The 26,850-nt window shown below is 52.9% G+C and overlaps 1 protein-coding gene and 1 non-coding gene across 2 annotated transcripts in view; one reads left to right on the top strand and one right to left on the bottom strand.

Moving 5' to 3' along the window:
- Positions 1-866: 866 nt before the first annotated feature.
- Positions 867-926, top strand: LOC116269032. The gene has a single exon (XR_004176352.1). It is a non-coding gene; the product is annotated as a U7 small nuclear RNA (small nuclear RNA).
- A 13,000-nt stretch (positions 927-13,926) lies between these two features.
- The window catches only part of B4GALNT3 (beta-1,4-N-acetyl-galactosaminyltransferase 3), a 92,176-nt gene continuing 79,252 nt past the window's right edge, over positions 13,927-26,850 (bottom strand). The window contains exons 4-13 of the mRNA XM_031650985.1: positions 22,750-22,845; positions 22,211-22,301; positions 21,715-21,815; positions 20,643-20,710; positions 18,986-19,064; positions 18,791-18,857; positions 17,251-17,394; positions 16,083-16,192; positions 14,988-15,088; positions 13,927-14,077 (exon numbers count right to left, since the gene is read on the bottom strand). Coding sequence (XP_031506845.1) covers positions 13,927-14,077; positions 14,988-15,088; positions 16,083-16,192; positions 17,251-17,394; positions 18,791-18,857; positions 18,986-19,064; positions 20,643-20,710; positions 21,715-21,815; positions 22,211-22,301; positions 22,750-22,845 — 1,008 coding nt within the window. The remainder of the gene's footprint in view (positions 14,078-14,987; positions 15,089-16,082; positions 16,193-17,250; positions 17,395-18,790; positions 18,858-18,985; positions 19,065-20,642; positions 20,711-21,714; positions 21,816-22,210; positions 22,302-22,749; positions 22,846-26,850) is intronic.

Raw genomic sequence — 26,850 nt, 5'->3', positions numbered from 1 at the left:
AGGCACAATGTTGCCACCGGCCAGAAGCCCAGGGTGTCGTCCTCCACCCCTCCCTTTCCCACACCCTCAGCGTCAAATCGCTCACCCAGCCCTGCCAGTTCTATTTCCTCACCCTGTCTTGGGGCAGTCCCATTTTTATACCCACTGCCCATGCTGTGCTGCAGACCCCCAGCAGGGCTCCCCGCACATGGCTCTCCGCTCCAGCCCATCCTTCGAGCTGCTTCCATCATGTTCCTGCTAAAATGCTGCTGCAGCACATTGCAAAGCTGAGGCCACTTGTTGGAGACCAGGAGTTCGAGACCAGCCTGTGCAACATAGCAAGACACCGTCTCTACAAAAAATAACAAAAATCAGAAATAAAGTGCTGCTCTAAGGATGCCACTAGCTGAGGAAAACCTTCCTACTGCTCCCTGCCACCCTCAGGGCAAAGCCTAAGTCCCTCACCAGCCCCAGCCTGATCCGTTGCCCCACACTGCTCCACCTCTGCCTTCTACCCGTACCCGAGGGCCCCTTGGGTCCTGACAGTGAGCCCCCGCCCTCTCTGAGACGGCCGCCACAGCAGCCCATCCACCTTATCCCACGGAGGAAAACTGAGCCCAGGAGACAATCCTCCCCCAAACTTACCATCTGTTTCCCCCATTCCAGAAGTTTCTTGAGAGCATGTGCCATATGGATTCGTCTCCGCATGCCCAGCCTGAGACATCAGTGCCTAGGACTCAGGAGCATACCCAGCACATGCTTGTAGAACAAAGAAGTAAACAGGGAAGGGTAGTTTTTTGCTATTTCTCATATATTTAATTTCATCATCATTATATTTTTCCTGATTATAAAAGGATGATGTCTTAGTTGTGAAAAATTAGAGTTGGAAGGATTACAGCTCTTTTAGGATTTGTCTAGCAGGTTTCCTGATTTTTACTGAAACCAAACTCCCATGAGAAAAAGACCTACAATTGGGAAAACATATAACCTAGAAAGAAAGGGAAAGTCCTTAGTGTGATATAAATTCCTCCCACTTTTTTTCCTATGCTTATGCTAATGCATAGAAATATAAAGCAGATCCTCTGAATATTTTGTTTCGTTTTTACCAATATAGAATCATATCATGTTCTTACCGACTCGCTCCCCACGAAATACATTTTAGATATTTTCTGTACCTGTACTTGGGGATCTACTTCATTCTTTTTGTTTTGTTTCATTTTGTTCATTGTTTTTTACTGATCGAACAAGAACACCTCTTGCTTTTCAAAGACGTACGTAGTATTTAATTGTGTGGGTGTAGGCCAGTTTATTTAGCCCACACGCCATTGATTACAGTTTGGCTCATTCCCAGGTTTTGACATTGTCGATAATGATGCGTTGAATAGCTTGTCTTTCTGAGCTTTGGAGAGCATTTTCTGTGGGAGACTTATTCTGGGGGAGGCTCCTAGAAGTGGGCTTCCTAGGTAAGACTATTTTAAATTTTAAGAGATAATTGTCAAATTGTCCTCCAAAAAAATGATTGTAACAATTTTGGTACATTTGGTAGTAATTTACATTTCTACCAAGTCTGTGAAAGTGCTTTTTAGCCACGTCTTCACCAACACTGAGTGTTATCAGTCTCTTGAGTCTTCACCAATCGTGTAGGCTACGCATATGTCTTATACACATTTGTGATGTTTCTTCAGGGGCTTGCTTGTTTGCACTCTATTTTTCTGTTGGCTCACTTTTAAGGCCTCCACAGACTTCAGGAAAATCAGTCCTTTGTGCTCTGTGCAGCAGTGTTTCCCCCGTTTGTCTTTGTCTCCTGATTTTGTGTGGTGTGTGGCGGTCGAGGGAGTGGCTGGAGTACACGCTCTGAAGGCAGGCTACTTGGTCACCCTGGTTTTGTCCGTGACGTACTAGCTGAATGACCATAGTTCAGTTACTTAACCTCAGAGTCCCTCAGATAAGGACAGTACTTATCCCATGGGATTGTCACGAGAATGACATGACTTCAGATATGTAAAGTGTTCTGTGCAGCGTTTGACATGAAATAAGCGCTATAAGGGGATACGCTGTTATTATTTTGCATTCAACTGATTTTAATTTTATGCAGTCAAATGTGTGGATCCTTTATGGCTTCTGGATTTGATGTCATGCTTATAAAGGTTTTCCTCATTCTAAGATTAGAAAGATATTCACAAAGGGAACTATTTGAAGGGGACTGCGGGGAGTCCATTTGCAACACAGCTCCTCCTCCTTTCCTTCCCTCCCTTCCCTTCCTTCCGCCATTTTGCCGTCTTGTAAATTGATTTGGCTTTTCACATCCTGGGAATTTTTTTTAAGGGGAAACCTATCTAAGTGTACATAGTGGAAGGACGACACACGGGTCTGGGGACTGTGGTGGCTGTCGTTTCATGTCTAAAGTGTAGCCTGCTAGGTCATCCCCTCCCTTCATGGATAAAACAACTGCTAGTTGTCAGTAAGTGCCAGCCTCACGCTACGGCTCCTACCCTGATGGAGTTCACCGTCCAGTGAGAGGACAGATAGTGACAGGTGGGAGGTGTCCTCAAGGCCCTGTGGTGGAAATAACCAGCTTAGTGGAAGGAAGAGCTTCCTGGGTGGATGGCAGGAGGGGCCCAGAGGGCATTTCAAACACGGGGGATGAGGCGTTCAATCCGCTCTACAAATCCTGGTGACCTGCCTGTGATGTGCGGGATCCCTGGCCACCCCCGCCCCCACCTGCACAGAGGCCCCGGGACAGGGAAGAATGTCCCAGCGCTGGGCAGGGTGAGATGGAGAGTGGTCAGAGGCCAGACCACCAGCATCAGACCAAGACTAGGAAAGCCCAGCTCCCGTCCCAGCTCTAGAACTTCACAGAGAGCCTCAGAGCCCTAAGAAAGGGACTTCATTCCTCTGGGGCTCCCTTTGCATATCCTTACAATGCAGCCTCAGCTTCTGTCGTTAGGCAGCTGTGCCGATTCTGTAAGAGGCAAGTGCGGACATTCTGTCCCGCACAACAAACCGTGGACACCTGGGGGCTCTTTCTGCCGCCGCTCGACTGGGAGTTGCTCCCGCCATGGGGACTGTGCTGTGGGTTCAGCCTGTCTGTGTTCCCAGGGGCTCCTGGGCCTGCTTCCTCTGGAGGGGCAGCCTCACCCTGGATCCAGACCTCCCCGTTTGCAGCCCGTCCTGGTAAGCTGGCTCTTGCCTCCTGCTCCCCTAGTCTTTTTGTTGACCCAGGTCCAGACTCTAGTCCATTACTGTTGAACCCCGGCAGAGACGCTCCTCAGGAAGGGCTGAGTCTCCTCCTCCCACGGGTGTTCAGTAGCAGGAAGAGAAACTGCGCTTGGGGAACCTACTCGTTCCCGTTGGCCTTGTTCATCCCCGATGTTGGTATGAACCCCTCTTGGCACGGGCAGGGCTTCTACCGTCTCCTCACACTAAGGGTTAAAGGCCTGCAGCGGGGACAGTGAGCTCTTCCACCCAAACTTCAGCTCCGTCCACGACACCAGAGCCCCGTGAGTGGCGTCCCCCGTGGACGGCAGTGATTCTCACGCGAGCAGGGCGCCGAAGGCGAAGGCCACTGCAGAGGCGTCGCACCCCTGGGTCCCTACCATCCAGTCAGAGGGCACGGGAGGGCACCTGGCTGCTGGGGAGAGGACCCTGGTGGGAGTCACAGAAGCCTTTGTCCAGTTTCAGCACTGCCCAGTTCTCTTGCCTTGGAGAGGTCCTTGCCCCGATGGTTCTGTGTCCTGACTTATAAGACGGGAAGGTTGGACACAGGGCTGAAACGCATGCCCTGTCGGCGGATGGGAGCTTGTGCACTTTGAGGTTGGATGCCTTCGAGCGGGTGTGTGCTGCCCGGGGAGAAGCAGTTCCCACCCCTTCCACCAGTGAAGGCCTTTGAGTGGGTGTGCGCTGCCCGGGGAGGAGCAGTTCCCACCCCTTCCACCAGTGAAGGCTTTGGCGTTTGCATTTTGCGTGGCTCCCTGGCCCTGGCTTTTGAGAGAAGAGCCAGCAGCCTCTGGCCTTGTTGACACCATCATGTGAGACACCAGAGGGAAGGGCTAAGGACCGAGCCAGATCTGGCTGGGCCATCTCACCTGGAGGCCGACCTTGATCCAGGATGGAAACAATGAAGTGGTCACTGGCTTTCCCAAGGCCTGCGATCCTCTCGATAACCAGAAATCCCAAATCCTTATCTCCTGCTCCTCCAGGCAGGCTGGGCTGGCTTCCCAGGGCCTGCTTAGGAGGGCCCTGTGCTGAGAAGCGTCCTGCACTTGGTCTAATGCTCTGCTTTTGCCATCTTGAAATTCTGAATCTTTTTTTTTTTTCTCCCCTGTTTTAGACTTCATTCCTGAGGCTCACTCTTATCAGTTTGAAGGAGGGGCCCCATATGTTCATTTTTACTGGGCCATGCAAATTGTTGTGAGTTACATTAATACTCATTTGGAAACCTGTTACCAGTCTCCTCTATTAGGCAGAGCTTCGGTGATTACCAGAAGAACACTCTGAAGGAGGCTTCTTGTCTGTCTGGAGCCAGCTGAGATGGCCCTGAGATCCACAGAACCTCCTCCACGCCTCTGGATGGAGGCGCTTCTGCTCTTCCACCCGTCGTATCTCTCACTTGACACCCATTCCTGTAATCAATCACAAACTCCGTCTGAGCTCTTCCTCTCTGAGCCATGCCCTCTGTACTCTGACTTGCCCCAAATAGACAGATGCTCAGTAAATATTTGCTGATTGGCTGGAAAGCAAACAGAGCTATCATCTCAGCACAGAGTTCAGGGCATTGCACACAGTGGGTACTTAATCGACACTGCTGACTCATCTGCGGAGCAGGCCAGGGTGCTACACAGTGTGGCCGTGCCTGTGCTAAGCCCAGGCTTCACATCTCCCTCCAGCCATTCCCTTCCTCCAACCATTGCCTTCCTCCAACCATTGCCTACCTGATGAGCACAGAACTGACCTTGAAATCCTGGGCGCCGCTGTTGAATTATGGGGCTTCCTGGTGTGAGATTGTCCCTGGCAAACCTACTCTTTCCCTTTGGCCTTGTTTATTCCAGAAGTTGGTGTGGACCCTCTTGGCATGGGCAGTTCTACCATCTGCTCATGCTAAGGGTTAAGAGCGTGCAGCAGGGGAGCCCAGAGCCCCAGAGCCCAGGACACACAGCACCAGAGCCCAGTGCACGGCGGGGAGAGAATCACTGGCGGCAGCCATTCTCTCGTGTGAGCAGGCTTCTGCAGATGAAGGTCGCTGCAGAGAGAGCCTCCATTTCATGGCGGTGGAAATGGAGCCTTAGCAAAAAGAAAGATTTACTTTTATTTATGTGTTTATTGAGGTGGAGTCTCGCTCTGTCATCCAGGCTGGAGTGTGATGGTGCAATCTCAGCTCACTTCAACCTCCGCCTCCGGTTCAAGCGATTCTCCTGCCTCAGCCTCCCAAGTAGGTGGGACTACAGGGGCCCGCCACCACGCCTGGCTAATTGTTTTTTATTTTTAGTAGAGACAGGGTTTCACCATATTGGCCAGGCTGGTCTCGAACTCTTGACCTCGTGATCCACCCGCCTCCGCCTCCCAAAGTGCTGGGATTACAGGTGTGAGCACACCCCTGGCCTGCTTTTATTTTTAATTAAATTTTTGTTTTTGTTTTTTTTGTTTTGAGAGAAGTCTCGCTCCATCCCCTAGTTTGAAGTGCAGTGGCACAATCTCGGCTCATTGCAACATCCGCCTCCCGGGTTCAAGTGATTCTCCTGCCTCAGCCTCCTGAGTAGCTGCGATTACAGGTGCCCGCCACCACCCTCGGCTAATTTTTGTATTTTTAGTAGATACGGGGTTTCATCATGTTGGCCAGGCTGGTCTCGAACTCCTCACCTCAGATGATCCACCTGCCTCTGCCTCCCAAAGTGCTGGGATTACAGGCGGGTGCCACCATGCTCGGCTGATTGTTTTATTTTTATAGAGACGGGGTTTCACTATGTTGACCAGGCTGGTCTCGAACTCCTGACCTCAGGTGATCAGCCCACCTCAGCTTCCCATAGTGCTGGGATTGCAGGCATGAGCCACCGTGTCCAGCCAAAAAAAGTTTTTTATGGAGACAGGGTCTTGCGATGTTTCCCAGGCTGGTCTGGAACTTCTGGCTCAAGTGATTTGCCCACCTCAGCCTCCCTAAGTGCTGGGATTAAAGGTGTGAGCCACCGCACCTGGCCAGGAAACGATTCTCTCCTTATCCCTGTAGTTCCAAAATGCCCTTGGAGAAAATTATAACTATTTACATTTGCAAAGAACTTTACAGTTTGTAAACCAATCACAAACATGATTCTCAAACTCTCCTGTAAGTCAAGACAAATACTTAAGTACTAATTATATGATTGTTGCTTTAACATTCTGGGTTTTTTTTTTACTCCAAATGTTCATTGAAGAAAAATTAGAAAATACAGATAAAGCAAAAAAAGAAAATAATATCTGATATCCTATTGCCTTGAGATGATGCTTAATATTTTAGTCCGTATCCTATCAGATTGATCTAAGTATATAAATATGGATCTTTAAAAATAGGTTAATACTATCACTGTTCTGTAATCTTATGATCCCCATTTTTAGTCGGTGACTGAGAGAAGTCCCAAGCCATGCAGCTATGAAGGGGCAGTGCCAGGTCTCAACTCCTTGTCCTGGCTCTAAGTGTCCACATCCCCAAGCCAGGCTGCCACTCACACTTCGAGGTTTTGCAGGAGTTGACTGCCTCCATTTCATGGCCGTGGAAATGGAGCTCCAGCAAAAAAGAAGGGTTTGCTTTGATTGGACTCGGGGTTAGAGACCCCCAAGTTGTCCTGGCATCCCACCGTTCAGCATGGGCGAGGCTGGGCCAAGCCTCCTGGCCGCCCAGAAGTCCCCACCTCTGCCAAACTGGACTTTGCCTTGCAGTGAAGTCACAGGGATGACAGGGGTCAGCTGTCAGGCGGGAGGCCCAGAGGCAGCAGATGCCAGGTGGCAGCCTCGGGCTGTGAAGGACTGACCCCAGAGAGCGACTGGGTATCTGTTTGGTGGCCTTGGAGGTCTCCCACTCATTAGTATTTTTAGAAAGAGGGTGAGGGCCCAGCAGGGACCTGACACTTGCCCGGCTGCCCTGGGGCATCACCCTGTTCTGTGGAAAGGGCGCTTCCAGCCTGGATCTGGGCCAGCGCCAAGGGCAGGACTAGCCTGCCTGCCTGCCTGCATCCGTCCATTCAGTCACTCCTGAGCACACACTCCCAGCCGAATTCTGTGTTAGGCACTGGAGGAGAGGTTTCCCCGGGGCCCTGGCCTAAGAGCTGTGGGAGGAGGAACACAGTGGTGAGGAGTTTGAACGCTGGCCTCAGACGGACTCGGGTTCAAATCTTACCTCTGATCTCCTAGCCATGTGACCTTGGGTAAGTTCTGTCCTCTCTGGAGCCTGTTTCCCCTCACAGGGCCTCTGCAAGAAGTGAAGAGGGATGCACAGGGAGCCTGGCAGCGCGTGGGGTCAGTGCAGGGAGCCAGGGAGAGGCTGTGGATTGGAAGCCCTCTGGGGCTGGGCTGTTTGTGAGTTCAGCCTCTACAGAGAACCTGGTTCTCAGGACACCTTGGGGCTGAGTCAGACAACGCCTGGGATTTGCTGAGGGTTTTGCTGAGTTCGGCAGCAGCTCACCTATTTCACCAGATACAAGCTTCTCACCATGAGAAGGAGAGGAGCGTCTCCTCTTTTTATAGACAAGTGAGCTGGGGAGCACCGAAGCTGCGTGAGTTGGACAGTCCGCAGCACAATCGGGTCCCTGCACCCGCCTGCCGGCCCTCCCCCGCTCACCTTCTCCCCAGACCAGACCCTGGCCCACTTCACAGAGCTGCTGCTCAGGTGCGGGTGTGGGGGCTGGGAGGATGTGTGAGTGGCCACCTTCGAATTATGAGGGAGAACAGGAGAGCCGCGGTGTGAGGACCCAGGCTGGGCCTGCTTTGCTGGCAGGGAAAAGGCTTGAGTCCTCAGGCCAGGGCAATCCAGACAGGCTGGCTCCAGGCCCAGGCCTCCTTGGATTGGCTGAAGCTGGCAGGGGCAGCTGATTCAGGCTGGCCCACCAGTCAGGAGGGGCTTTGATCCCCGGGCTCTGCTCAGGGACTTCTCTGTCGTGATCTCCTTGGCCCCCTGAGCTCCCTCCAGATAGTGCATCAGTAACCCTGCCTTGTCTGTCTCACCTGTGGGTCTATGGCCAGGACCCAGGAGACTGCTGAGCTCAGGAACAATAGATACACACCTGCACACAGACACGTGTACACACACAGAGACACAGACACGTACACACACAGAGACAGACACAGACACATGTACACACACAGAGACAGACATACACACAGATACATGTACACACACAGACACACATGTACACAGAGACACACACAGACACATGTACACAGAGACACACAGACACATGCAGACACACACACACAGACGCAGACACATACACAAGACGCACACACACGTTCACACAGACATACGCACAGAGACACGGACACACACAAACACACATGAATACACACAGGCACACATGCACACACAGAGACACATACAGACACACAGACACATGCACACACACAGATGCTCATGCACACACAGACACACAGACACATGGACACAGACATCCACACAGACACACACATATACACACAGACACATACACAAGACACACACACACATTCACACATACGCACAGAGACACGGACACACACATGAATACACACATGCACACACACACACAGACACATACAGAGGTACACAGACACACAGACATGGCACACACACATTCACACAGACACACACACACACACACACACACAGAAAACACTGTGACTGCCCTGGTGTATGAGGGGGTCAGCAGTGCAGTCGAGGTGTTTGTGTTCTACAGCCATTGGCGGGCAGCCCCAGAAGGCACCATAGAAGAGGTTCACCGGGTTCAGCTCGCCCTGGTCCTGCCTTTGAAGTCTCTTCGGAATGAATACAGTGAATGACAAATGGATCCTTTTTTTCTTTTTTTTTTTTTTTTTTTTTGAGACAGGGTCTCGCTCTCTCATGCAGGCTGGAGTGCAGCGGCGTGATCGTGTCTTCCTGCAACCTTTGCCTCCCAGGTTCAAGTGATTCTCTCGCCTCAGCCTCCTGAGTAGCTGGAATTACAGGCGCCCACCACCACATCTGGCTAATTTTTGTATTTTTAGTAGAGACGGGGTTTCACCATTTTGCCCAGGCACGTCTCAAACTCCTGACCGCAAGTGATCCACTCGCCTCGGCCTCCCAAAGTGCTGGGATTACAGGTGTGAGCCACTGCGCATGCTGACAAGTGCATCATTAATTCACTCCTTCATTCATTCAGCACTCCAGGCTAGGTGCCCCCTTGTTCCCATGCAGCTTTTCCATTGGGAAGGGATGGATAAGTTCTCTTTATCTCCTGGCTTCCCCCTTTATACTCTTATTCTCTGCTAAGCTTTGTCATTGTAGGGTATTAGGAGAATAGGATGTAAACCGAAACGAGAGATTTATTTTGCCAAGGTTGAAGGTGAACTCAGAAAAAAGAAACACCGTAAGATCTGTGACCTGTGCTTTTTCCAATGAGGATTTTGGGAATTTCACTATTTAAAGGGAAAGAGCAAAGCAACAGGGGAAGATGTTTTAAAAGGAGGGTGGGTAGGCTGCAAGGCTACGGTTGCCTTCCTGTGAGGCTGGGATAGTGCTCCACGAATCTGCATTTTACGTGTGAAAAGAGGGAGTGGGGACGGCTCAGTTATGAATTTGTCCTGGGCTCAGTGAATCCGCGTTTTATGTAAGGTAAAGTAAGCCTGTGAAATGACTGCGGTTTGGGAACACAGGGAAGGCAGTTTCGTCTTTTGGTTTTGGTTTGTTTTGTGTGACTCCATGTCCAAGCTGAACTTCCTCTTCGGCGTAGTGAATTCGGGGTCCCAAGATTCTAGTTTTCCTTCACAAGGCCTTTGGGAAGGCGGAGATCTTTGTCTGCTAGGTGCCTAGCTCAGGCTAGGAGCTGGAAACAGGTTTGCTGACCTGAACTCAACAGGAATCTTGGCAGGCTGTCTGCAGGGCTGGGTGGGGTGGGAAATTCACCACCTTCCCTTTTCCCATCTCACTGTCAGATCTGAGCTACTTCATGAGGTCTCACCTGGACGACAGCCAGAGACGGTAGGCTCAGCTGTCATTGCTTCTTATTCTAATTGCCTTGAATCCCGAGGAAATAACTCTTACCTTTTGGAAATGTATAATCTAGTGGGGACGTACAAAACTCATAGACACCCTTATGTGGAATGTTGATATTTTGCTTCATGATAATTGTTCTGAAAGTCCTTTCCACTTACCCGTGTTTAGGTTCCTGTCTAGAATTAGGCTCCACCACAAAATCTAAGATTCAGCAAAAACAAGAGAGGCTCTAAGTGCTTCTGAGGGAGGACACGAAAAGGATCTGTGAATAAAAGCACTAGACCCTAACAGATCCGTGAGGAACAGCAGCCGGCAGCACCAGTGGGGGAGATAGGAGCTGCTGGGGCTTCTGGCCACTGGTTCGAAAGACGGTTTTGATCCATTCACTCTCTGGAATGATCTAGATATGCTATCTGTGAATATTTTAGACTGGTCCCCATCGTTGAGGGGTTTACACAGCCTATGTTTCCAGGGCTGTAGCAGTTAAGGACACAGAATCCAGAGCCTGCCTGGGTTCAAAGTCCAGCTCTAATACTTAAAAAATGGATGATCTCGGCCTGGTGCAGTGGTTCCTGCCTGTAATCCCAGCACTTTGAGGGTGCAAGATGAGAGGATCCCTTGAGGCCAGGAGTTCAAAACCAGCCTGGGCAACATAGTGAGACCACATTCCTACAAAAAATGTTGTAAACATGTAGTGTAGTGGTGTGCACTTGCAGTCCCAGCTACCCAGGAGGCTATGGCAAGAAGATCCCTTGAGTCCAGGAGTTTGAGGCTACAGGGAGCCATGATTACACCACTGCATTCTAGCCTAGGTGACAGAGGGAGACCCTGTCTTAAAAAAACATAAAAATAGGCGGGCGCGGTGGCTCATGCCTATAATCCCAGCACTTTGGGAGGCCGAGGCAGGCGGATCATGGGGTCAGGAGATCGAGACCATCCTGGCTAACACGGTAAACCCCGTCTCTACTAAAAATACAAAAAATTAGCCAGGCGTGGTGGCAGGTTCCTGTAGTCCCAGCTACTCGGTAGGCTGAGGCAGGAGAATGGCGTGAACGTGGGAGGCAGAACTTGCAGTGAGCCGAGATCGCGCTACTGCATTCCAGCCTGGGCGGCAGAGCGAGACTCCATCTCAAAATAAATAAATAAATGATAAATAAATAGATATATAATAAAAATAAAAAAGGGTGATCTCGGGGCCTGGTGCAGTGGCTCACGCCTGTAATCCCAACATTTTGGGAGGCTGAGGCAAGAGAATCGCTTGAACTCAGGAGTTCAAGACTAGCCTGGCCAACATGGTGAGACCCCATCTCTATAAAAATTTTACAATTTTTCATTTCTAGTAAGTTTTCAGGCGATGTTGCTACTGCTACTTCAAGGACCACATGTGGGGAACCACTGGTATATAGGAGAAAAAAATGCAGGCTTAGGATTTAGACAGTGGGGCCATCCCTTAGTATCTGGTGACTTCGGGCATTTGATGTCTTTGAGCCTCAGTTTCTTCACTTGTAGAATGGAACTACATCCCAGCTACTTGGCAGGCTGAGGCAGGAGAATCGCTTGAACCCAGGAGGTGGAGGTTGCAGTGAGCCAAGCTCATGCCACTGCACTCTAGTCTGGGCAACACAGTGAGACTGTGTCTCAAAAAAAATATATATATACACATGGGAGTACAGTTGCTTCTCAACTTATGATAGAGCTACATTCTGATAAACCCATAGTTGAAAATATCGTAAGTCAAAATGCATTTAATACCCTTAGCCTACTGAACTTCATAGTTTAGCCCAGCTTAACTTCAGTGTGCTCTGCCCACTTACACCAGCCTCCTGCTGGGCCAGATCGTCTAACACAAACCCTCCTTTGTAACAGAGTACCGAGGCCGGGCGCGGTGGCTCACGCCGGTAATCCCAGCACTTTGGGAGGCCGAGGCGATCAAGTCGGGGCCAGAGACCATCCTGGCTAACAGTGAAACCCTGTCTCTATAAAATACAAAAACTAGCCCGAGCAGTGGTGAGCCTGATCCCAATAGGAGGCTGGGAGCTGCCAGGGAGAATGCGTGAACCCGGAGGCAGAGCTGCAGTGAGCTGAGATCCGGCCCCTCCAGCCTGAGTGAAAGCTTAGGAGCAGACTCCATCTCACTCTCACTTACAAACAAATGCAGTCTCTTCATGACTATTGAATATACTGCATGAAAGTGAAGGATACACAAAATTACAGTTACTTAAAGTTATAAGCTTACGATGAGTAACAGGGGACCATCCGTATTTCCTACTTTGTGGAGTCATGCACTGCTTTTATTATCGTGTTAAATTACGTTCAAATTTAATTTATTATTATATATGAGAGGATGAAGCAAATTAGAAATCTAACTTATGGACAATAGGAGGAAAACAGGGATCTCAAAATTCCTCTAAAAATAAATGAAGTGAGCTCAAAATAAAAACCAGAGAGAGAAAGTGTAATGGAAGGCGGAACAAAGGCATGGATGGGGAAAGTGCAATGTAGGAGTGAATGAGAGAACAGATCGGTCTTTAGAGAGTGAAATCGGTGCTCAGACGAAGGTAAAGTCTTTTTTTAAAAGCTCCTGACAAAGTGAAACAAAGCAGAGAAGTGCTCAATTCCAGCTGGCAGCACTTTGGAAGGCTGAAGCAGGAGGATAAGCTGGAGCCCTGGGAGGTGAGGCTGCGGTGTTGAGCTATGGCCTTTGGGTATTTGCACAGCCAGACCACAGAGCAGACCCTGTCTCAAAAAACCAGTAACAACTAAAATAAAAAAAGCAAGCAGGCCCCTCTGCGCTCCCGTTTCAATGCACGTGCTTTCCTGTTCTTCCCTACACGCCCTGCTTCTGTTTGCAAGCTGCTTAGCCTTTGTTGCAGGGAAAAGCGTGCACTCCGCGCAAAGGGTCAACGCCCGGGGGACGCCCGCGCTGGCGGACGCTGTTTCCCGGCGCCCCCTGGCGGGCAACATGGCGCCGCGGGTGCTTCCGGGACGCCGCTCCCGCATCCTCGGCGGCACGCTGCAGCTGAACTCAGTGTGGCCAGGCAGGGGCGGCTGGAGCCTCGCAGTGAGACTGTGCCCAGGGCCCGGAGGAGGTCTCTGGACCAGTCACTATTGCTTGAATAACTTGCAAAGACACCCGACGTGGATTGAGAGACTGTGCATTGATTTTAAAGAAATGAGATCACGGCTCTTGGCGGAAGAGCTGCGTCCAGGGGAGACTGCGTGCACTTGCGGGCAGAGCCTCAGGGGTGCAGGCACACAGCTTTGGCTGAGACCAGCTGCAGCTTCCAGCCCCAGTCATTCACATTCCTGGGAGGCTCCCTCCAGGACTGCTACAGGCAGGCAGGATCTAGGGGAAAAAGAGCTCTGCCTGCAGTGGGGGCGTTTATTTTGACAAAGGTTCGCCCACATGAAATTCTCTCAAAATACCATTGTGCATGAAGCCCACCCTTCCAAAACAGCTTGCCTTTTCTGAAGCATCTCGTAAATTGTGCAATCATCATTCATTGTGCACCCATTGTGGACAAGGTGCTGAGCTAGGCTCCATGGGGACTCAGGCCCCTGTGGAGGCCATGTGTGCTAAGAGTGATGGGAGGCAGCAGAAGGAGCCCTCTCAAGAGGTCTCAGCAGCATAGGAGCCAGCACAGGCCAGGGGCAGCGACTTCTTTCAAACAAGGGCCTTGCTGGGTCCACTAGGGACAGGGTCTCTAAGGAGGAGAAAGGCTCTCCTAGGGAACATAAGCGAGAAGAAAGAAAGGCCTTTAGTCCCGGAGCAGAGCAGGAGCAGCTGGGAAGGGTGGGGTGTGTTCAGGGAACAGTGAAGTAATCCTGGTGTAGCCCTGCGTCACAGGCATCTGAAGTCTGGCACAGGGTTCACTCTCCAGGGGTGGGAGGAGGAGCTGGGGACCAGGCCTAGAAAGAGAAGAGGTGGGTGGGAGACTGGAGAGGACTACACTTGAGTAACAATGACCCTGGAGACCCAATGCAGGCAGGCTTGTGTGAGCATTTCTCTTCTGCAGCTCAAACCAGGAAAGAAAGCCAGCAGAATTCGAGAAGATAGTACAATGGGTACAGGAGGCACTACAAACACAGTGGAAGTTGTTAGGACCATAAATGGTGACTACTTCGAAATTGGGGCTGGGACGGGCCCTGAGTCCTATTTATTCACCTCTAGGCCCTGCATTAGAATTATAATCCTGTGTGGATAGATTTCCCTCTCGTCATATTTGTTTAATACTTCACAGTTTTCAAAGCACATTCACCCAGATTATCCTATTGATCTTTCTAGCAGCCTTTGTGCTAGACAGGGCAGATATTATTCCCACTTCAGAGAAGGACCAGCTAGGGTCTGGGTGAGATGAAGTCATAAATTCGGTTTTGTTTTAATAAGTTTATTTTAATACTATTTGCAGGATATGCCTTGGTTGTTTGTTATGTAACAGAATATGGCAGAACTAGGTAGTTATAAACAATAGAAGTTTGTTGGCTCCTTGGCTCTGGAGACTGAGAGTCAAGAGCATTGCACATTATCTGGTGAGACCCCATACCCATCCTTCCCTAGAAGGTGGCAAGACCAGAGAAACACAAACACAAGAGAGAGGAAGAGGGAAATAAGATCATCTTTTATTTGTTGTTATGTGTGTGTGTGTAGGAAGGAGGCTGGGTGAGCGGTGTGTGTGTGTGTGTGTGTGTGTAGTACTCAGAAGAACAAGAGCCAAGACTCGTTGGGCTGGGCCACCACGGCCACTCTGGTCCAGGCGCTCCCCTGGCTCCTGCAGAGCCTCCTGCAAAGCCACCTCCTTCCCCACTCAGTGTGTCTCACCTGTCTTGGTAGTAGGCGTTTTCCTGGTAGAAGCATCTATTGTGGGTCTCCATGTGGCTCAGGCGGGTATAGTCATTGGGGTAAACAAAAGACAGATGAACCTGGAAGCGGAAAAAGCAGCAGCAGGAGTCAGAGAGTGAGATCCTGGGAAGGCTGCCCCGCCTGGGATCACACAGGGCCGCGGGGGACCCGCCCTTGCCAGGGAGAGAAGGGCTGCTCTGAGCGCTGAATGCGATGCAGATGGGGCTTTCATGCCACTCGTTATGCCAGCTCTCCTGGGCTCTGTGGACCAAATGCAACCCGAGTCAAGCCCCTGGTCCACATCTGTCCTGAACCAGCTCCCATCCCTCAGCTTCAGCCAAAACCATTCCTTCCTCCCTCTGACACCTGATCCTCTCCTGAAACCTCTGAGCCTTTACCTGTAACCTCCCGCAGTCCTAGAACAACCCCTCTTCTTATTTACTTCACTGCTTCCTTTGCCCCCCTTAAGCATAGCTTGTGGTCACCACCACCAAAGAACTTCTCAATTACACCCCAGCCATTCTCTGACCTGGCGATGCCTCCTGACCTCTTTCTTCTGCCCTCCAGCTCTTCCTTACAATCGTCTCTAAATCTGGATGGACAGGAGAGTGGCCACCCTGCCCGTCTGGCTTCCACATGGATTCCGGGTTCTTTAAAGCTAACTTTCCCTCCATAGTTCTTTTCCCCCCCGTGCCTGGTCTCTGGGTTTAGGAAGGTCCTGCTGGCTGACTGGCTGGCGGGACTGCAGGCAGGGTAGGGTTGTGTGGTCCTCGGAGCAGGAAGCGTAAGAAGCCTCAGCCAGGCCGCCTGATATCATCACTGGGGCAGAGGTGGTATGTGTTGGGGGGGCCTGAGGCAGAGCACCCACGAGCAGGCTCTGACGGATAGACTATTCGGGCCAGTCCATCCGGATGGGAGTGCAAGTTCTTCCCAGCCCAGGGACCTGTGAGGCTGTCCTATCTGGTGGGATGGGATGTCAGGAAGACGGGACAGGCAGCCTCACCACCTCCCCTCCCAGTCACAGGCAGTGATCCCTCTGCCGGCCCCGCTCGCCACGACCCAGGCAAGACTTACAAACCGGAGTCCCTGGTAGCGCTGCAGAGGGAGCCCATCCACCAGGTAGCTGGGTTTGTAGGGACAGTCAGGCAGGACGTGGCGGAGACGCGACTTGGGGATCAGAGGCACTGAGGACAGTGGAGGAAGAGGAATGAGGATGAGGGTGGGCCCGGAAACTGGGGCTGAAGCTTCTGCCCTGAGTAGGGCCCTTTCTGTATCCGCAAGGGGCAGCTGTGGTCTGCCGATGTCTGTGGCTGAGGCTGCCCCACGGACCTGGAGCAGGGCCGTTGAGGAGCACCCTGGCAGCAGAGGACTCAGGACACAGCCCCAGGTCCAAGGCACAGTTTGACTTTAGAGTCACTGCAGGGATAGCCTCAATAAGGTCTAGAAACTTCTAAGACGCCAGATAGGCTCCTCCCTCATGCAGCACCAATAACCAGATTTCCTCCCACGGGCTGAACATCCCCTTCGCGCCAGTTGTCATTTTTTTTGAGAGGGGTGAGGAGTAAAGAAACTTTGCCTTTTCTTTTCTTTTTCTTTTTCTTTTTTTTTTTTTTTGAGACAGGATCTCACTCTGTCGCCCAGGCCGGAGTGCAATGGTTCAATCACAGCTCACTGCAGCCTCAACCTCCTGGGCTCAAGCGATCCTCCTGCCTCAGCCTCCCAAAGTGCCAGGATGACAGGAATGAGCCACCATGCCTGGCCATCTTTGCCATCTTTTAAAATGTAAACACTCCCAAGAGGAAAAACGCATGAGACTCTAACACTGTGGTGTCAACATTATTTCTCTCCTTGGATGACAAGAGCTGGAATCCAGTAAGAGGCAAGGACACGTGAGATTGGGAAGGGACAAGAGCTGGAATCCAGTAAGAGGCAAGGACCGTGCGATTGGGAAGGGATGTGCGGGGGACCTTCCGGGTTCTAATTCTATCTCTTCTCGTGGGTGGTGGTTCCACAAATGTTCGCTCTGTCATCACAGGCAGAATTGTAAAATTACACGTAAATATTTTCACATGTATTTACATACTCTCTTTTCCGTATGCATGTTCTATTTCATGAGGAAAATAAAAGGTACTACGGTGTTTGGGACACTGTGACAGGTCTCTTAAGTCTTCTCCACCATCAGCAGCGGACCTGGCAGTGCGGCGTCCCCACACAGGATGCCAAGCGCTGGCTGAGGCCTTACCTCGGTAGAGGGTGTCCCGGGGGTCAGGCCGAAGCATGTCTGCGGGCGGTTGCTCATCCCTGGGAAGAGCGTTGGAGGAGCCCACGTGGCTGGCTGCTGTCTGTGGGATGTGGCCCACCTCATCCATCTGTAGGAACGTCTCATCTGGGCGCAGGGAGGAAAGAACAGCAGGAGGCTATGGGGCCTGGAGCACAGCAGCCCCACTGCCCTTGAAGGGGAGGGAAGAGATGCAGACGGGGCTCCTGACACCAGCGGCCTCTCTCTGGCTCCCGCCACAGCGGTGGCTTCACGATTCATCTCCCTTCGGCCCCCTCTGCCAGTCCCATGGCTGACCCACATGACTGTGTCGTGTACTTGGAAAAAGACACCTCTTTTTGAAAATGTGTTACTGCGGACTGCTAAAAATTTGTCATTATGTACGCCTAGTTTATTGAACACTTACAGAGCACTTAATAATAAGCCAGGCCCTGCTCTAAGAATATCCCAAATATTAACCCATCTAATCTCTAAAAGCACCACATGCCTTCCGTACTACTACTATTCCTAGTTTACAGATGAGGAACTTTGGCACAGAGAATCTAAGTCATTTGCCCAACATCATACAATGGATGGGTGGCCAAGCTGAGTTTGAAACCAGGTGATCTAGTTTCAGTGTCCAGGTTAAAGCAAGCCACAGAGAAGGGGGGTGAGGGGCTGGCTGCTTCTTTGCTCTCTGTCTTCCGGGTTCATGCATCTGTCTACACCTGCCACGGAGGCCTATGGATGGCATGTTTTTCAGTGGGACCTCTGGCTGGGAGTCTCACTGGTGAAATGATATGAAATGGAAAATGCCACTGAAGAAAGAGGTCACTTCCTGCACACTGAAGGCAGGTGAAAAGGTTTCCTCTGCCCTGGCTATGGCTCTGCAAGAACCATGGTTACCTTATCTGTAAAACAGGGTTTTGTTTTGTTTTGCTTTTGAGACAGGGTCTTGCTCTGTTGTCCAGGCTGGAGTGCAGTGATCCAATAACAGCTCACTGCAGCTTCAGATTCAAACTCCTGGGCTCAGTTGATCCTTCCCAGTAGCTGTGACTACAGGCATGAGCCACTACACCCAGTTAATTTTTTAATTTTTTGTAGAGATGAGATCTCGCTATGTTGTCTGGGCTGGTCTCGAATTCCTCCTACCTTGGCCTCCCAAAGTGCTGGGATTACAGGTGTGAGCCACCACACTCAGCCTCAGAGTTTTTGAATCTGGTGTGAGCCTGACAGTCTCTGGACTCCCTTGAAGCTGTATTCAAAATGTTGTGTGTGGGTGGGTAGACAAAGGCATTTTTCTGAGGCAAGGGCTCAGAGAGCTTCTAGCAGGTTCTCAAAGGGGTCACTGACCCTGGGGAGTTAAGGACTCCTGGTCATAAGGTCCCACTCTTTTCTGGACCCCTTCATACCCATGTCCCAAGCATCTCAAGCTTCCCTCCTCCCCTCCACCCCTGCCAAATCCCCCAGGGTAGGCTGGCCCCACCTGGCCTCCATCTCCAGGGCAGGGCCAGAGCCTACTCACTTGTGAAGAGGGACAGGGAGAGGGAGTCAATGATGGTGAACTTGGCTCCAGGGTCATTCCGTCGCCACTGGAAGAGAAGAGAGAGGGTAGATGCAGAAGGTGGGAGGTAGCTGGATTTCCAACAGGGGTCAAGGGACAAGGGGAGATGAGTGCCAGGAACTGAGCTGGGAGAGGCAGGAGCAGCAGGAAACTCACCGCAACTTCCACGTGGTCGGTGCCCTCCTCATTCTGCTTGTGCAGCACCTCGAAGTAGTACCTGTGGGAGGCTGACAGGCTGGCAGGAGAGAGGGCAGGAAAGCAGAGCGCCGTCTCCATGGGCCCCGGGGTCACGGCTCTGTCCCATCCCCTCCCAGCACCTTAAACTTCCTCATCCCTTCTCCTTGCTCTTAGAACCCCAGGAGTTCACCGCCTAGGTTCGAGCCCCCACTCTACCACTTGCTAACAGAGTGAGCTGTTTTCTCTTGGTGACATGAGCATAATCAGAGTAACCACTCCACAGGATGACAGGAAGAACCCAAAGAACGGTAACAGAAGCCTTCAGAGCGCAGAGACTGTGGCAGATGCTGTTCTAAATGCTTTCTGTATGTGACCTCACGTAATCCTTGTTCGTAGAGGAGAACAGAGGCACAGACGGCTTGGCTAGTTTGCCAGAGTCACCAGGTGATGAGTGGCAGAGGTGGGATTCCACGGCAGACCTGCCCCAGGGCCGCGCACTAGGTGCGGAGCTCCACACGCAGCCGGCATGCGAGCGCCCTTTGCAAGCGAGACTGTCTCCTTACAATGTTTAAATGCATTTTTATTGACACGTAATGCTTGTGCATATTGACACACGGTGTTTTGTTGCATGCATAGGATGAGTAAGGATCAGGTCAGGGCATTTAGGATCCCATCACCCACCCCTCCGGCCACTGGCATTCTATGTTTGGGGCCTTTTCTCCGTTGTTCCTCCGTTATTCCTTCCCTATTCTTCCATTTTTATTCGTATTCCTTCCTTCCATGTCCACCACCTCTCCACTGCCCACCTCTCCCCACCTCTCCCCCCTCCCCCGCCTCTCCCCCGCTCTCCCCCTCCCGGCCTCTCCCCCCCCCAGGCCACATCCTTCCCAGCGTCAGCCAGCACATCCCCTCCGCCTGCGTCAGCTGGGGCAGGGAGCGCTCTGAGGCCGGGCCACGCGCCCTTCCCCGCCAGCAAGCGATTCCTCTCCCAGCCGGGGCCAGCCAGGAGTCCTGCCAGGCAGCTCCCACCAGCCGGGGGCAGAGCCGTCAGGCTGCCGTCGGTGTGGAGAAAAGGCGAGGACTGGGAGCAAGGGCTCGTTTTCAGTCGGGGTCACTGAACAGCGGTCTGCGGGCCGAGGCCGGCGGTGGCTCCGCCTGCTCAATCCCAGCACTTTGGGAGGAGGCGAGGCGAAGTGAGATCCGCGGGGTCAGGGAGATGAGACCATCCTGGCTAACTGCAGGTGAAAACCCCGTCTCTACTAAAAATACAAAAAAAACTAGCGGGCCGAGGTGGCGAGGCAGCCTGTAGTCCTTCTCGGGAGCTGAGGCAGGAGAATGAAATGAACCGGGGAGGCCGGGCCTGCAGTGAGCTGAGATCCAGCCCACTGCACTCCCAGCCTGGGAAGCGACAGAAGAGCGAGACTCAGATCTCAAAAAATTAAAAAATAAAAATAATAAAGCTGTGTGACCTGCAATGAGTCCCTTCCGGGCCTCAGTTTCCCCATCTGTGACACGAGGAAGGTGGGCCAGTGGGTGCTGAGCCAGAGACCCGGTTGGCCCCTCAGGCAGCGTGGCATGAAGCCCGAGGCCTTAGTCCCAGCGGGCCAGCCTGAGGCCTGCCCTGACCCTCACTCACCTCACCGGCTTGGAAATCTGGCTCCGAAATTTCCCAAACTCTCCAGGGGCCGTCCATTCCTTCCCAGTCTGGAGGCGTGGAAGGGAGAAGCGGAGGGAAGGAGGGACGCACAGAGCAAACAGGAGGCCCGAGGCGGTAAAGTGCAGAGACCAGGAGGGAGAAGAAAGGAGAAAAGTGAGAAAAAGAGGGAGGAAGAGGAGCAAGAGGAGAGTGGTAGGAGAGAAAACAGAAAAGAGTGGAGGAGGGTGAGTGTTGCCCACGCAAGAGGCGCCCGCCTTGCTACGAGGCCGGAGCAGAGCAGCCGGAGGGCCCCAAAGATGCTGCGGCTGGGCCCCCACAGCCGGATCGCCGGGGCCTTTCCCCAGCCTCAGACTCGCTCCCCGCTCCTCCCCGTCCGCACTCCCTGCCCCACTCCTCCTTACTCGTTACTCCCAACTCCTCCCTTTTCCCACTCCTCCCCCTCCTTACTCCTCTCCCCCCCAACTCCCCTCCTCCCTACACCCCCGTTCTCCTCCCTCCTCCCCACTCCTTCCCACCTTTCCCTCCTCACTCCCCACTTTCCCACAACTCCCCACACCTAACTCCCAACTCCTCCCCACTCCTCTCACCTCCGCACTCCTCCCCACTTCTCACTCCTCCTCATTCCTCTCACCTCCCCACTCCTCACTCCTCCCCACTCCTCCCTCCTCCCCACTCCTCCCCATTCCTCTCACCTCCCCACTCCTCCCCACTCCTCTCACCTCCCCACTCCTCCCCACTCCTCACCTCCCCACTTCTCACTCCTCCCCACTCCTCTCACTTCCCCACTCCTCCCCCACTCCACGCTCCTCCCCACTCCTCACTCTTCCCCACTCCTCGCTCCTCCTCATTCCACTCACCTCCCCACTCCTCACTCCTCCCCATCCTCAGTTTATCCCTTCGTAGAGGGGTAGGGGTGAGGGAGGAGACTTCCTTTCCACCCCTTCTTCCCTGCTGTCACACCAGAGATGCTACAGTAATGAGCGGCTGCTGGCGGACTCAATGAACAGGCCCCAGGAACAGATGGGAGGGCCCGGGGCTGAGCTGGCCCTACCTTGCCCACACTGGCCAGCAGCTGGAGGCCTGAGACCTGGTCATCGAGGCTCAGCCAGAACTCCGCGTTGTCATCTGCAGCAATGGCAAACTGGATTTTCCCTGGGCAGCGGGGAGAGTTTCCAGATGAGGGCAAGGAGGGCATCAGCATAAAAAGCTGGAGGCTTTTTCGAGTGTCTTAGCAATTAAATTCCCTTCAGGGCTGGATGCTGTGGCTTCCCTCTCTGTTAAGTGGGGGTCTCTACATCCTGGGAGACAGTGTGAAGATGGAAAAGACTTATAGAGAGAGAGGAGCTGGTTCCAGGCTACAAACCAGGGAGCGAAGCAGCAGCCTGTGGGAGTTGGACGAGACCTCAGTGTGACTCGATTTCCCCTCTCTCCCTGAGGGTGGACTAACAGGAAGTTAGTCCCGTCTACCCGTAGCCTTGTGTGGTGTTCTCTGGGTCCCGTGCAGCACTCTAGAGCGGGAAGAAGGATGGGTTTTGGGCTGGCCTCACCGTCAGTGAAAGGGTGCAGGTAGCCAAAGATGCGGAGGCCATAGTTGGTCCATCTGGGGGACACGGCCAGCTTCCTCACGGTTGTGCGAATCTATGCCAAGAAAGGGGAAGGAAACAGTTACCCGGAAGAGGGAAGAGGAAGTCGGTCCACCCAGGGTTGGTGGGAAGACTAGGAGGGGACTATGACAGGAGGGACCAGGGCTGTGGCTTCTTGAGTGGAGTGCAGGTTCAATTTCAGCTCCCATATGCCTCTTTGTCCAGGAGACTTGTACAGTGCACAACCAGCACAACTGTACATGGTGGCCCTGGGTATACTATATTGTGAGCCAGAGAGTCTGAAACGGAAATGATGCAGAAAATGAAATTGAAAGAATCCCTAGGAAGGAAACAAGGGAACTATTATGGGCAGACAAAAAGAGAGCTCAAAAGATAAAGGAGAAAATACGGACCAGAAAAGAAGCAAGGAAAGACGCGAGACAGAAGTGGGCAGAGGAGGCAGGTGTGGAGGGAGGTGGGCACGGCAGCCCTCAGGCACTCACGTGGGGGTACAGCGGGAAATGCAGGTTCCTCCTGAGCTGCTGGATAGAGCTGCCACACCAGTCCTCAAACACGTGCAGGTTGGCACGGCCCCGGAACTGCAGGGTGGAGGCACAGTGGTGAGTGTGAGCACCCCATGCCCGCCCCAGCTCCTCAGCTCCGGGAGGCTGGGCAGAGAGGGGCCAGTGCTCCTCTCACTGTGCGGGTCCGGCCCACTCTATCCCATTCCTAGCCCAGCACCTGGCACTTATTTCAGGAACCTGGTGCTGATGTTCACCCCATGGCCTGGCCTCGAGGACAAGGTCTGCTCTGGCCGTGCACGCACACGCACATACTCTCCCTGGTCCTCCCATGCAGGAAGGGGGCTGGTTTTCATGCCTCAGGCAAGGGGGGGCAACGGTTGTGAGAGAATAGCTGAGAGGACAGGGAACTAGGAGGAGCCTGCTAGGGTCTCAGGGAAGACTTGCTCTCCTCCCCTCCCCGTCCCTGATGCCTGAGGAGAGGAAAGCTCCACAGCTGTCTGCCTGTGAAACCTTATCTACCCAGGGGTCTCCACGCTTCTGGCTCCCCTTGGGAAGCAGCTGGGAGGCACCGCAGGAGGGAGCTGGGGCCCATCTGGGCTTGCCAGCATCTCGGTCTCCCACAGCTCTCGGAGGCCTCCAAGACTCATTCTGAGCAAGCCGTTCCTGGGACAGCCTCGGGACAGTGCCAGTCGGGTCGGATCCCCTCTCTCCTCTGTAGGACTGGGCTTGAAGGCCCAGAGCAGAAGGCCCCCTTCTCCAGAAAGGGCTAAGGCAGGATCCAGCACTCTTTGAGTGGGTGGCGGGGCTGGAAATTTGAGAGGAGAGGGGAAGCGTGGGGACTTTGTGCCAATCATCCAGACAGTGGGCCTCGGATCATCCCATGTCCTCCCCTCCCCCAAGGCTTCTGTCCAGGCTGTGGGAGGTGGGGCCTGATGACTCCCTACCGGTAGCCTGCCCTGGCCTCCTTGCCATGTCCACCAGATAGCAAAATCTGGACTGCCCTTAGGAACTATGAGGGGACACCCAGATAAGAAGAAGTGGTGCAAGTTCAGCAAGAGATCTGTAGGAGGGAGGATGGGCAGGCGGGGAGAGGAGTGGGGCAGGGGATAACTCCTCAACAGGAGTGCCCACGGTCCCAGGTGTGGCTGGGAGGGTGGGCGCAGCCTCCGGGGAACACTGCCCCAGCGCTGGATCCAGAGACACAGGGGAACCTGTCTCTCCCTGTCCTCCAGCAGTGTGGCGCTAACGGGGCACACTGGCCTGCTCAATGCTAGGAATGTGGGCCTTGGGAAGCAGCCATCACTCACAGAAACTGAAGTAGGGGACTGGAACGGGTGGGAGCGGGAATGTGGGCTGGGTAGGTGGGTGGTGGGTTAAAGCTTCAGGGAAGGAAAGAATGGGGACATTGTGCGACTTCAGGGGAAAATCTTCAAGTCCAGTTTATAAGACTCAGCTGTCTCCTCCAAAGGCCTCCTTCTGCCCCCTCCCTGGGAGATACGGATCCCAGGAGGGAGGGCAGCTGGGGAGGGCACGCCACCAGAGAAGCCTGTTGTGTTCAGCCTGGAGGCCAGAGGCCAGAGGCCACGGGGACCGGGCAGGGAGAGGAGGGGCAGAGGGAGGCACTGGAGGCACTGGCTGGCCGCTCCTGCCTCACCCTCAGGGTCTTTCTTGCCTGAGCAATGAGATCATCAGATGCCACAGGCGGCCCCAGGCAGACAGGGTGGGAGTGTGGGAAGAGGAGCTACCTGCGCTAAGCCCAGGCCCTTACGCAGCATTAGGCTAGCCCTCAAACCATGCTGCACCCACTCTCAGGCTGTAGGTGGGGGTCTCTGAGGGGCCAGTGGGCACCCTCTTCCTCCCTGGGCCTGGGATGAGAACCCCCCCGCTCCCCAAAGATTTGTGTCCCTCTGAGTTTTGGAGGCTTTGTATCTGGCGGGGACGTGGGACTCCAGCACACCAGCCCTGCCCTCTGCCCACTCGCTCCACTGTCCAGCAGTGACTAAGGCCCAGGGAGGAGCACTGGTCACTCCAAGTGCCAGAGCATGTCTATGGCCAATGGTGGTTTTGAAACTTCCAAAGTTCCAAGTACAGGAGGAGGTATCTGTTGGAACCGTGTCATTTTAAGGGTGAGGACACTGAAGCTCAGAGAGGTAAAATGACTCCCCAAGGACACATAGCAAGTAACCCTTGGGGAAGGGGAGGGCATCATGCAGGGGTGTGGGCCACACAGGAATATCCACTGCCCCTGCTGGGCCCTCACTCAGCCGCAGCAGAGCCTCCACCTGGATCTCGGCTTCTCCCCCACACGGAGCCCTCACTGCCTCCAAAACAGTCGTCCTGAAGCTCGGATCTGACCAAGTCACTCTGCTGTTTGAAACCTCCGAAGCTTCCCAGGCTTCAGAACAGAGCCTCGCCCAGCACACGGAGTCTGACCTACCTTTTCCGCCTCACCTCACACCACTCCCTGTCACACACCTTTGCTCCACCCACACCAAACCCCTGTCTTTGCCAAAATCGTCCTGCTGTTTCACTTCTCCATGCTTTTACAAATGCGATTTCCTGATTGGAAGGCCCATTCATTTCTTCCTTACGTGGCAAACTCCTGCTCATCCTTCAAAGTTCTTCTCAAACAGTTCTCTCTGAGGCCTGCTATGAACAGCTCCCTCCCGGGTGTTCCCTGCACATCCTAATTATTTAAATGAACAAACACTTGGAGGAGCTAAGCCCAGAACAGTATGTTCCTCCATTCTACAAGCACTGAGTGTCTGCTCTGTACCCCTTCAAGATGAAAGACAGGTGGTCCTCAAAGGAGGCAGACACGTAACAAAAGGGTGTCACCTGCGCCAGGGGCTCTGGCAGAGGTATGAGGTTCAGAGGGGCACGAAGGCAGGAGCCGTCAGCCTCCTCCAGGAGCACTCGGAAGCCCCTCACAGGACGTGGGCTCTGACTGACCCTCTGCTTCCACTCTACCCTCTGCTACTCAACCAGCAAACTCGCAAGACCACGCGTACCTGGCTAGTGGTTCAGTTTTAACTCACCGGGCAGTGGGGCCTCCCCCGGAGGAACATAGCAGGGTGATTAGGTCACCGGTTCCTGCTCACCAGGAACTCCTATGTCCTGTTCAGAGTTTCGAGGACTCCATCTATTTTATTTTATTTTATTTTATATTTCATTTTATATTATTTTATTTTAATTTTTCATCGTCCCGTCCCGTCCCGTCCCATCCCGTCCCATCCCTTTATTTTTAAGGTCAGGGCCTCACTCCACTGCCCAGGCTGGAGTGTAGTGGCACAATCATGGCTCTCTGCAGCCTCAAACTCCTGGCCTCAAGCAATCCTTTCTCCTCAGTTGCCCAAGTAGCTGTAACTACAGGTGCAAGGCACTACACCTGGCTAATTTTTTTATTTAGTAGAAATGGGGTCTCCCTATGTTGTCCAGGGTGGTCTCAAACTTCTGGCCTCAAGCGATCCTCTCGTCTTGGCCTCCCAAAGTGCTGGCATTACAGGTGTGAGCCACCACACCCAGCCTTGAATTGTACACTTTAAATGGGTGAAATGTACGGTATGTGAATTACAGTTCCATAAAGCTGTTTAAAAAAATAAATAAATAAATAAAAGGAAAGGTTGAGAACAGGAAGGAGCCTGTGTCACAGCTCTGTCCACAAAAGACAGACGTTGCCTTCTCAAAGCCTGTGTGAACAACCCATGAAAACTCTGATCTCACTTGCTTTGATCTGACTTTGTACGCACCAAATTTCTTTCTTGTAACTATTTTGGGTTTTGGGAGTGGCCTGGCTGGCAGACACAGCATTTTGGTGAATGGAGCAGTGTATTTACCAAAACATGAACAGATTGTCACCGGGGTGTGTTAATGAGTGTCTTGGGATCCGTGTCGGTGTGAGAAGTTTTGAAACAGTCAATCCATGAAGCCCAGGCCCCTAGCCATCCAGTCTGATCAGTCGGCCTCTGATGCACCAAGTCAAACGTCTGAGGCCGCTGAGTCTCCAGAGTGACTTCTGGCCCCAGAGACCCTGGGCTGCCAGCCAAAGCCCGGGGCAGGGAAGCAGTGAAAGAGGAAGCC

The sequence above is a fragment of the Papio anubis genome, chromosome 9, assembly GCF_008728515.1.
Source record: "Papio anubis isolate 15944 chromosome 9, Panubis1.0, whole genome shotgun sequence".
In the NCBI taxonomy this organism is placed as follows: domain Eukaryota; kingdom Metazoa; phylum Chordata; class Mammalia; order Primates; family Cercopithecidae; genus Papio; species Papio anubis.
This window is presented reverse-complemented; position numbering and strand designations above follow the sequence as displayed.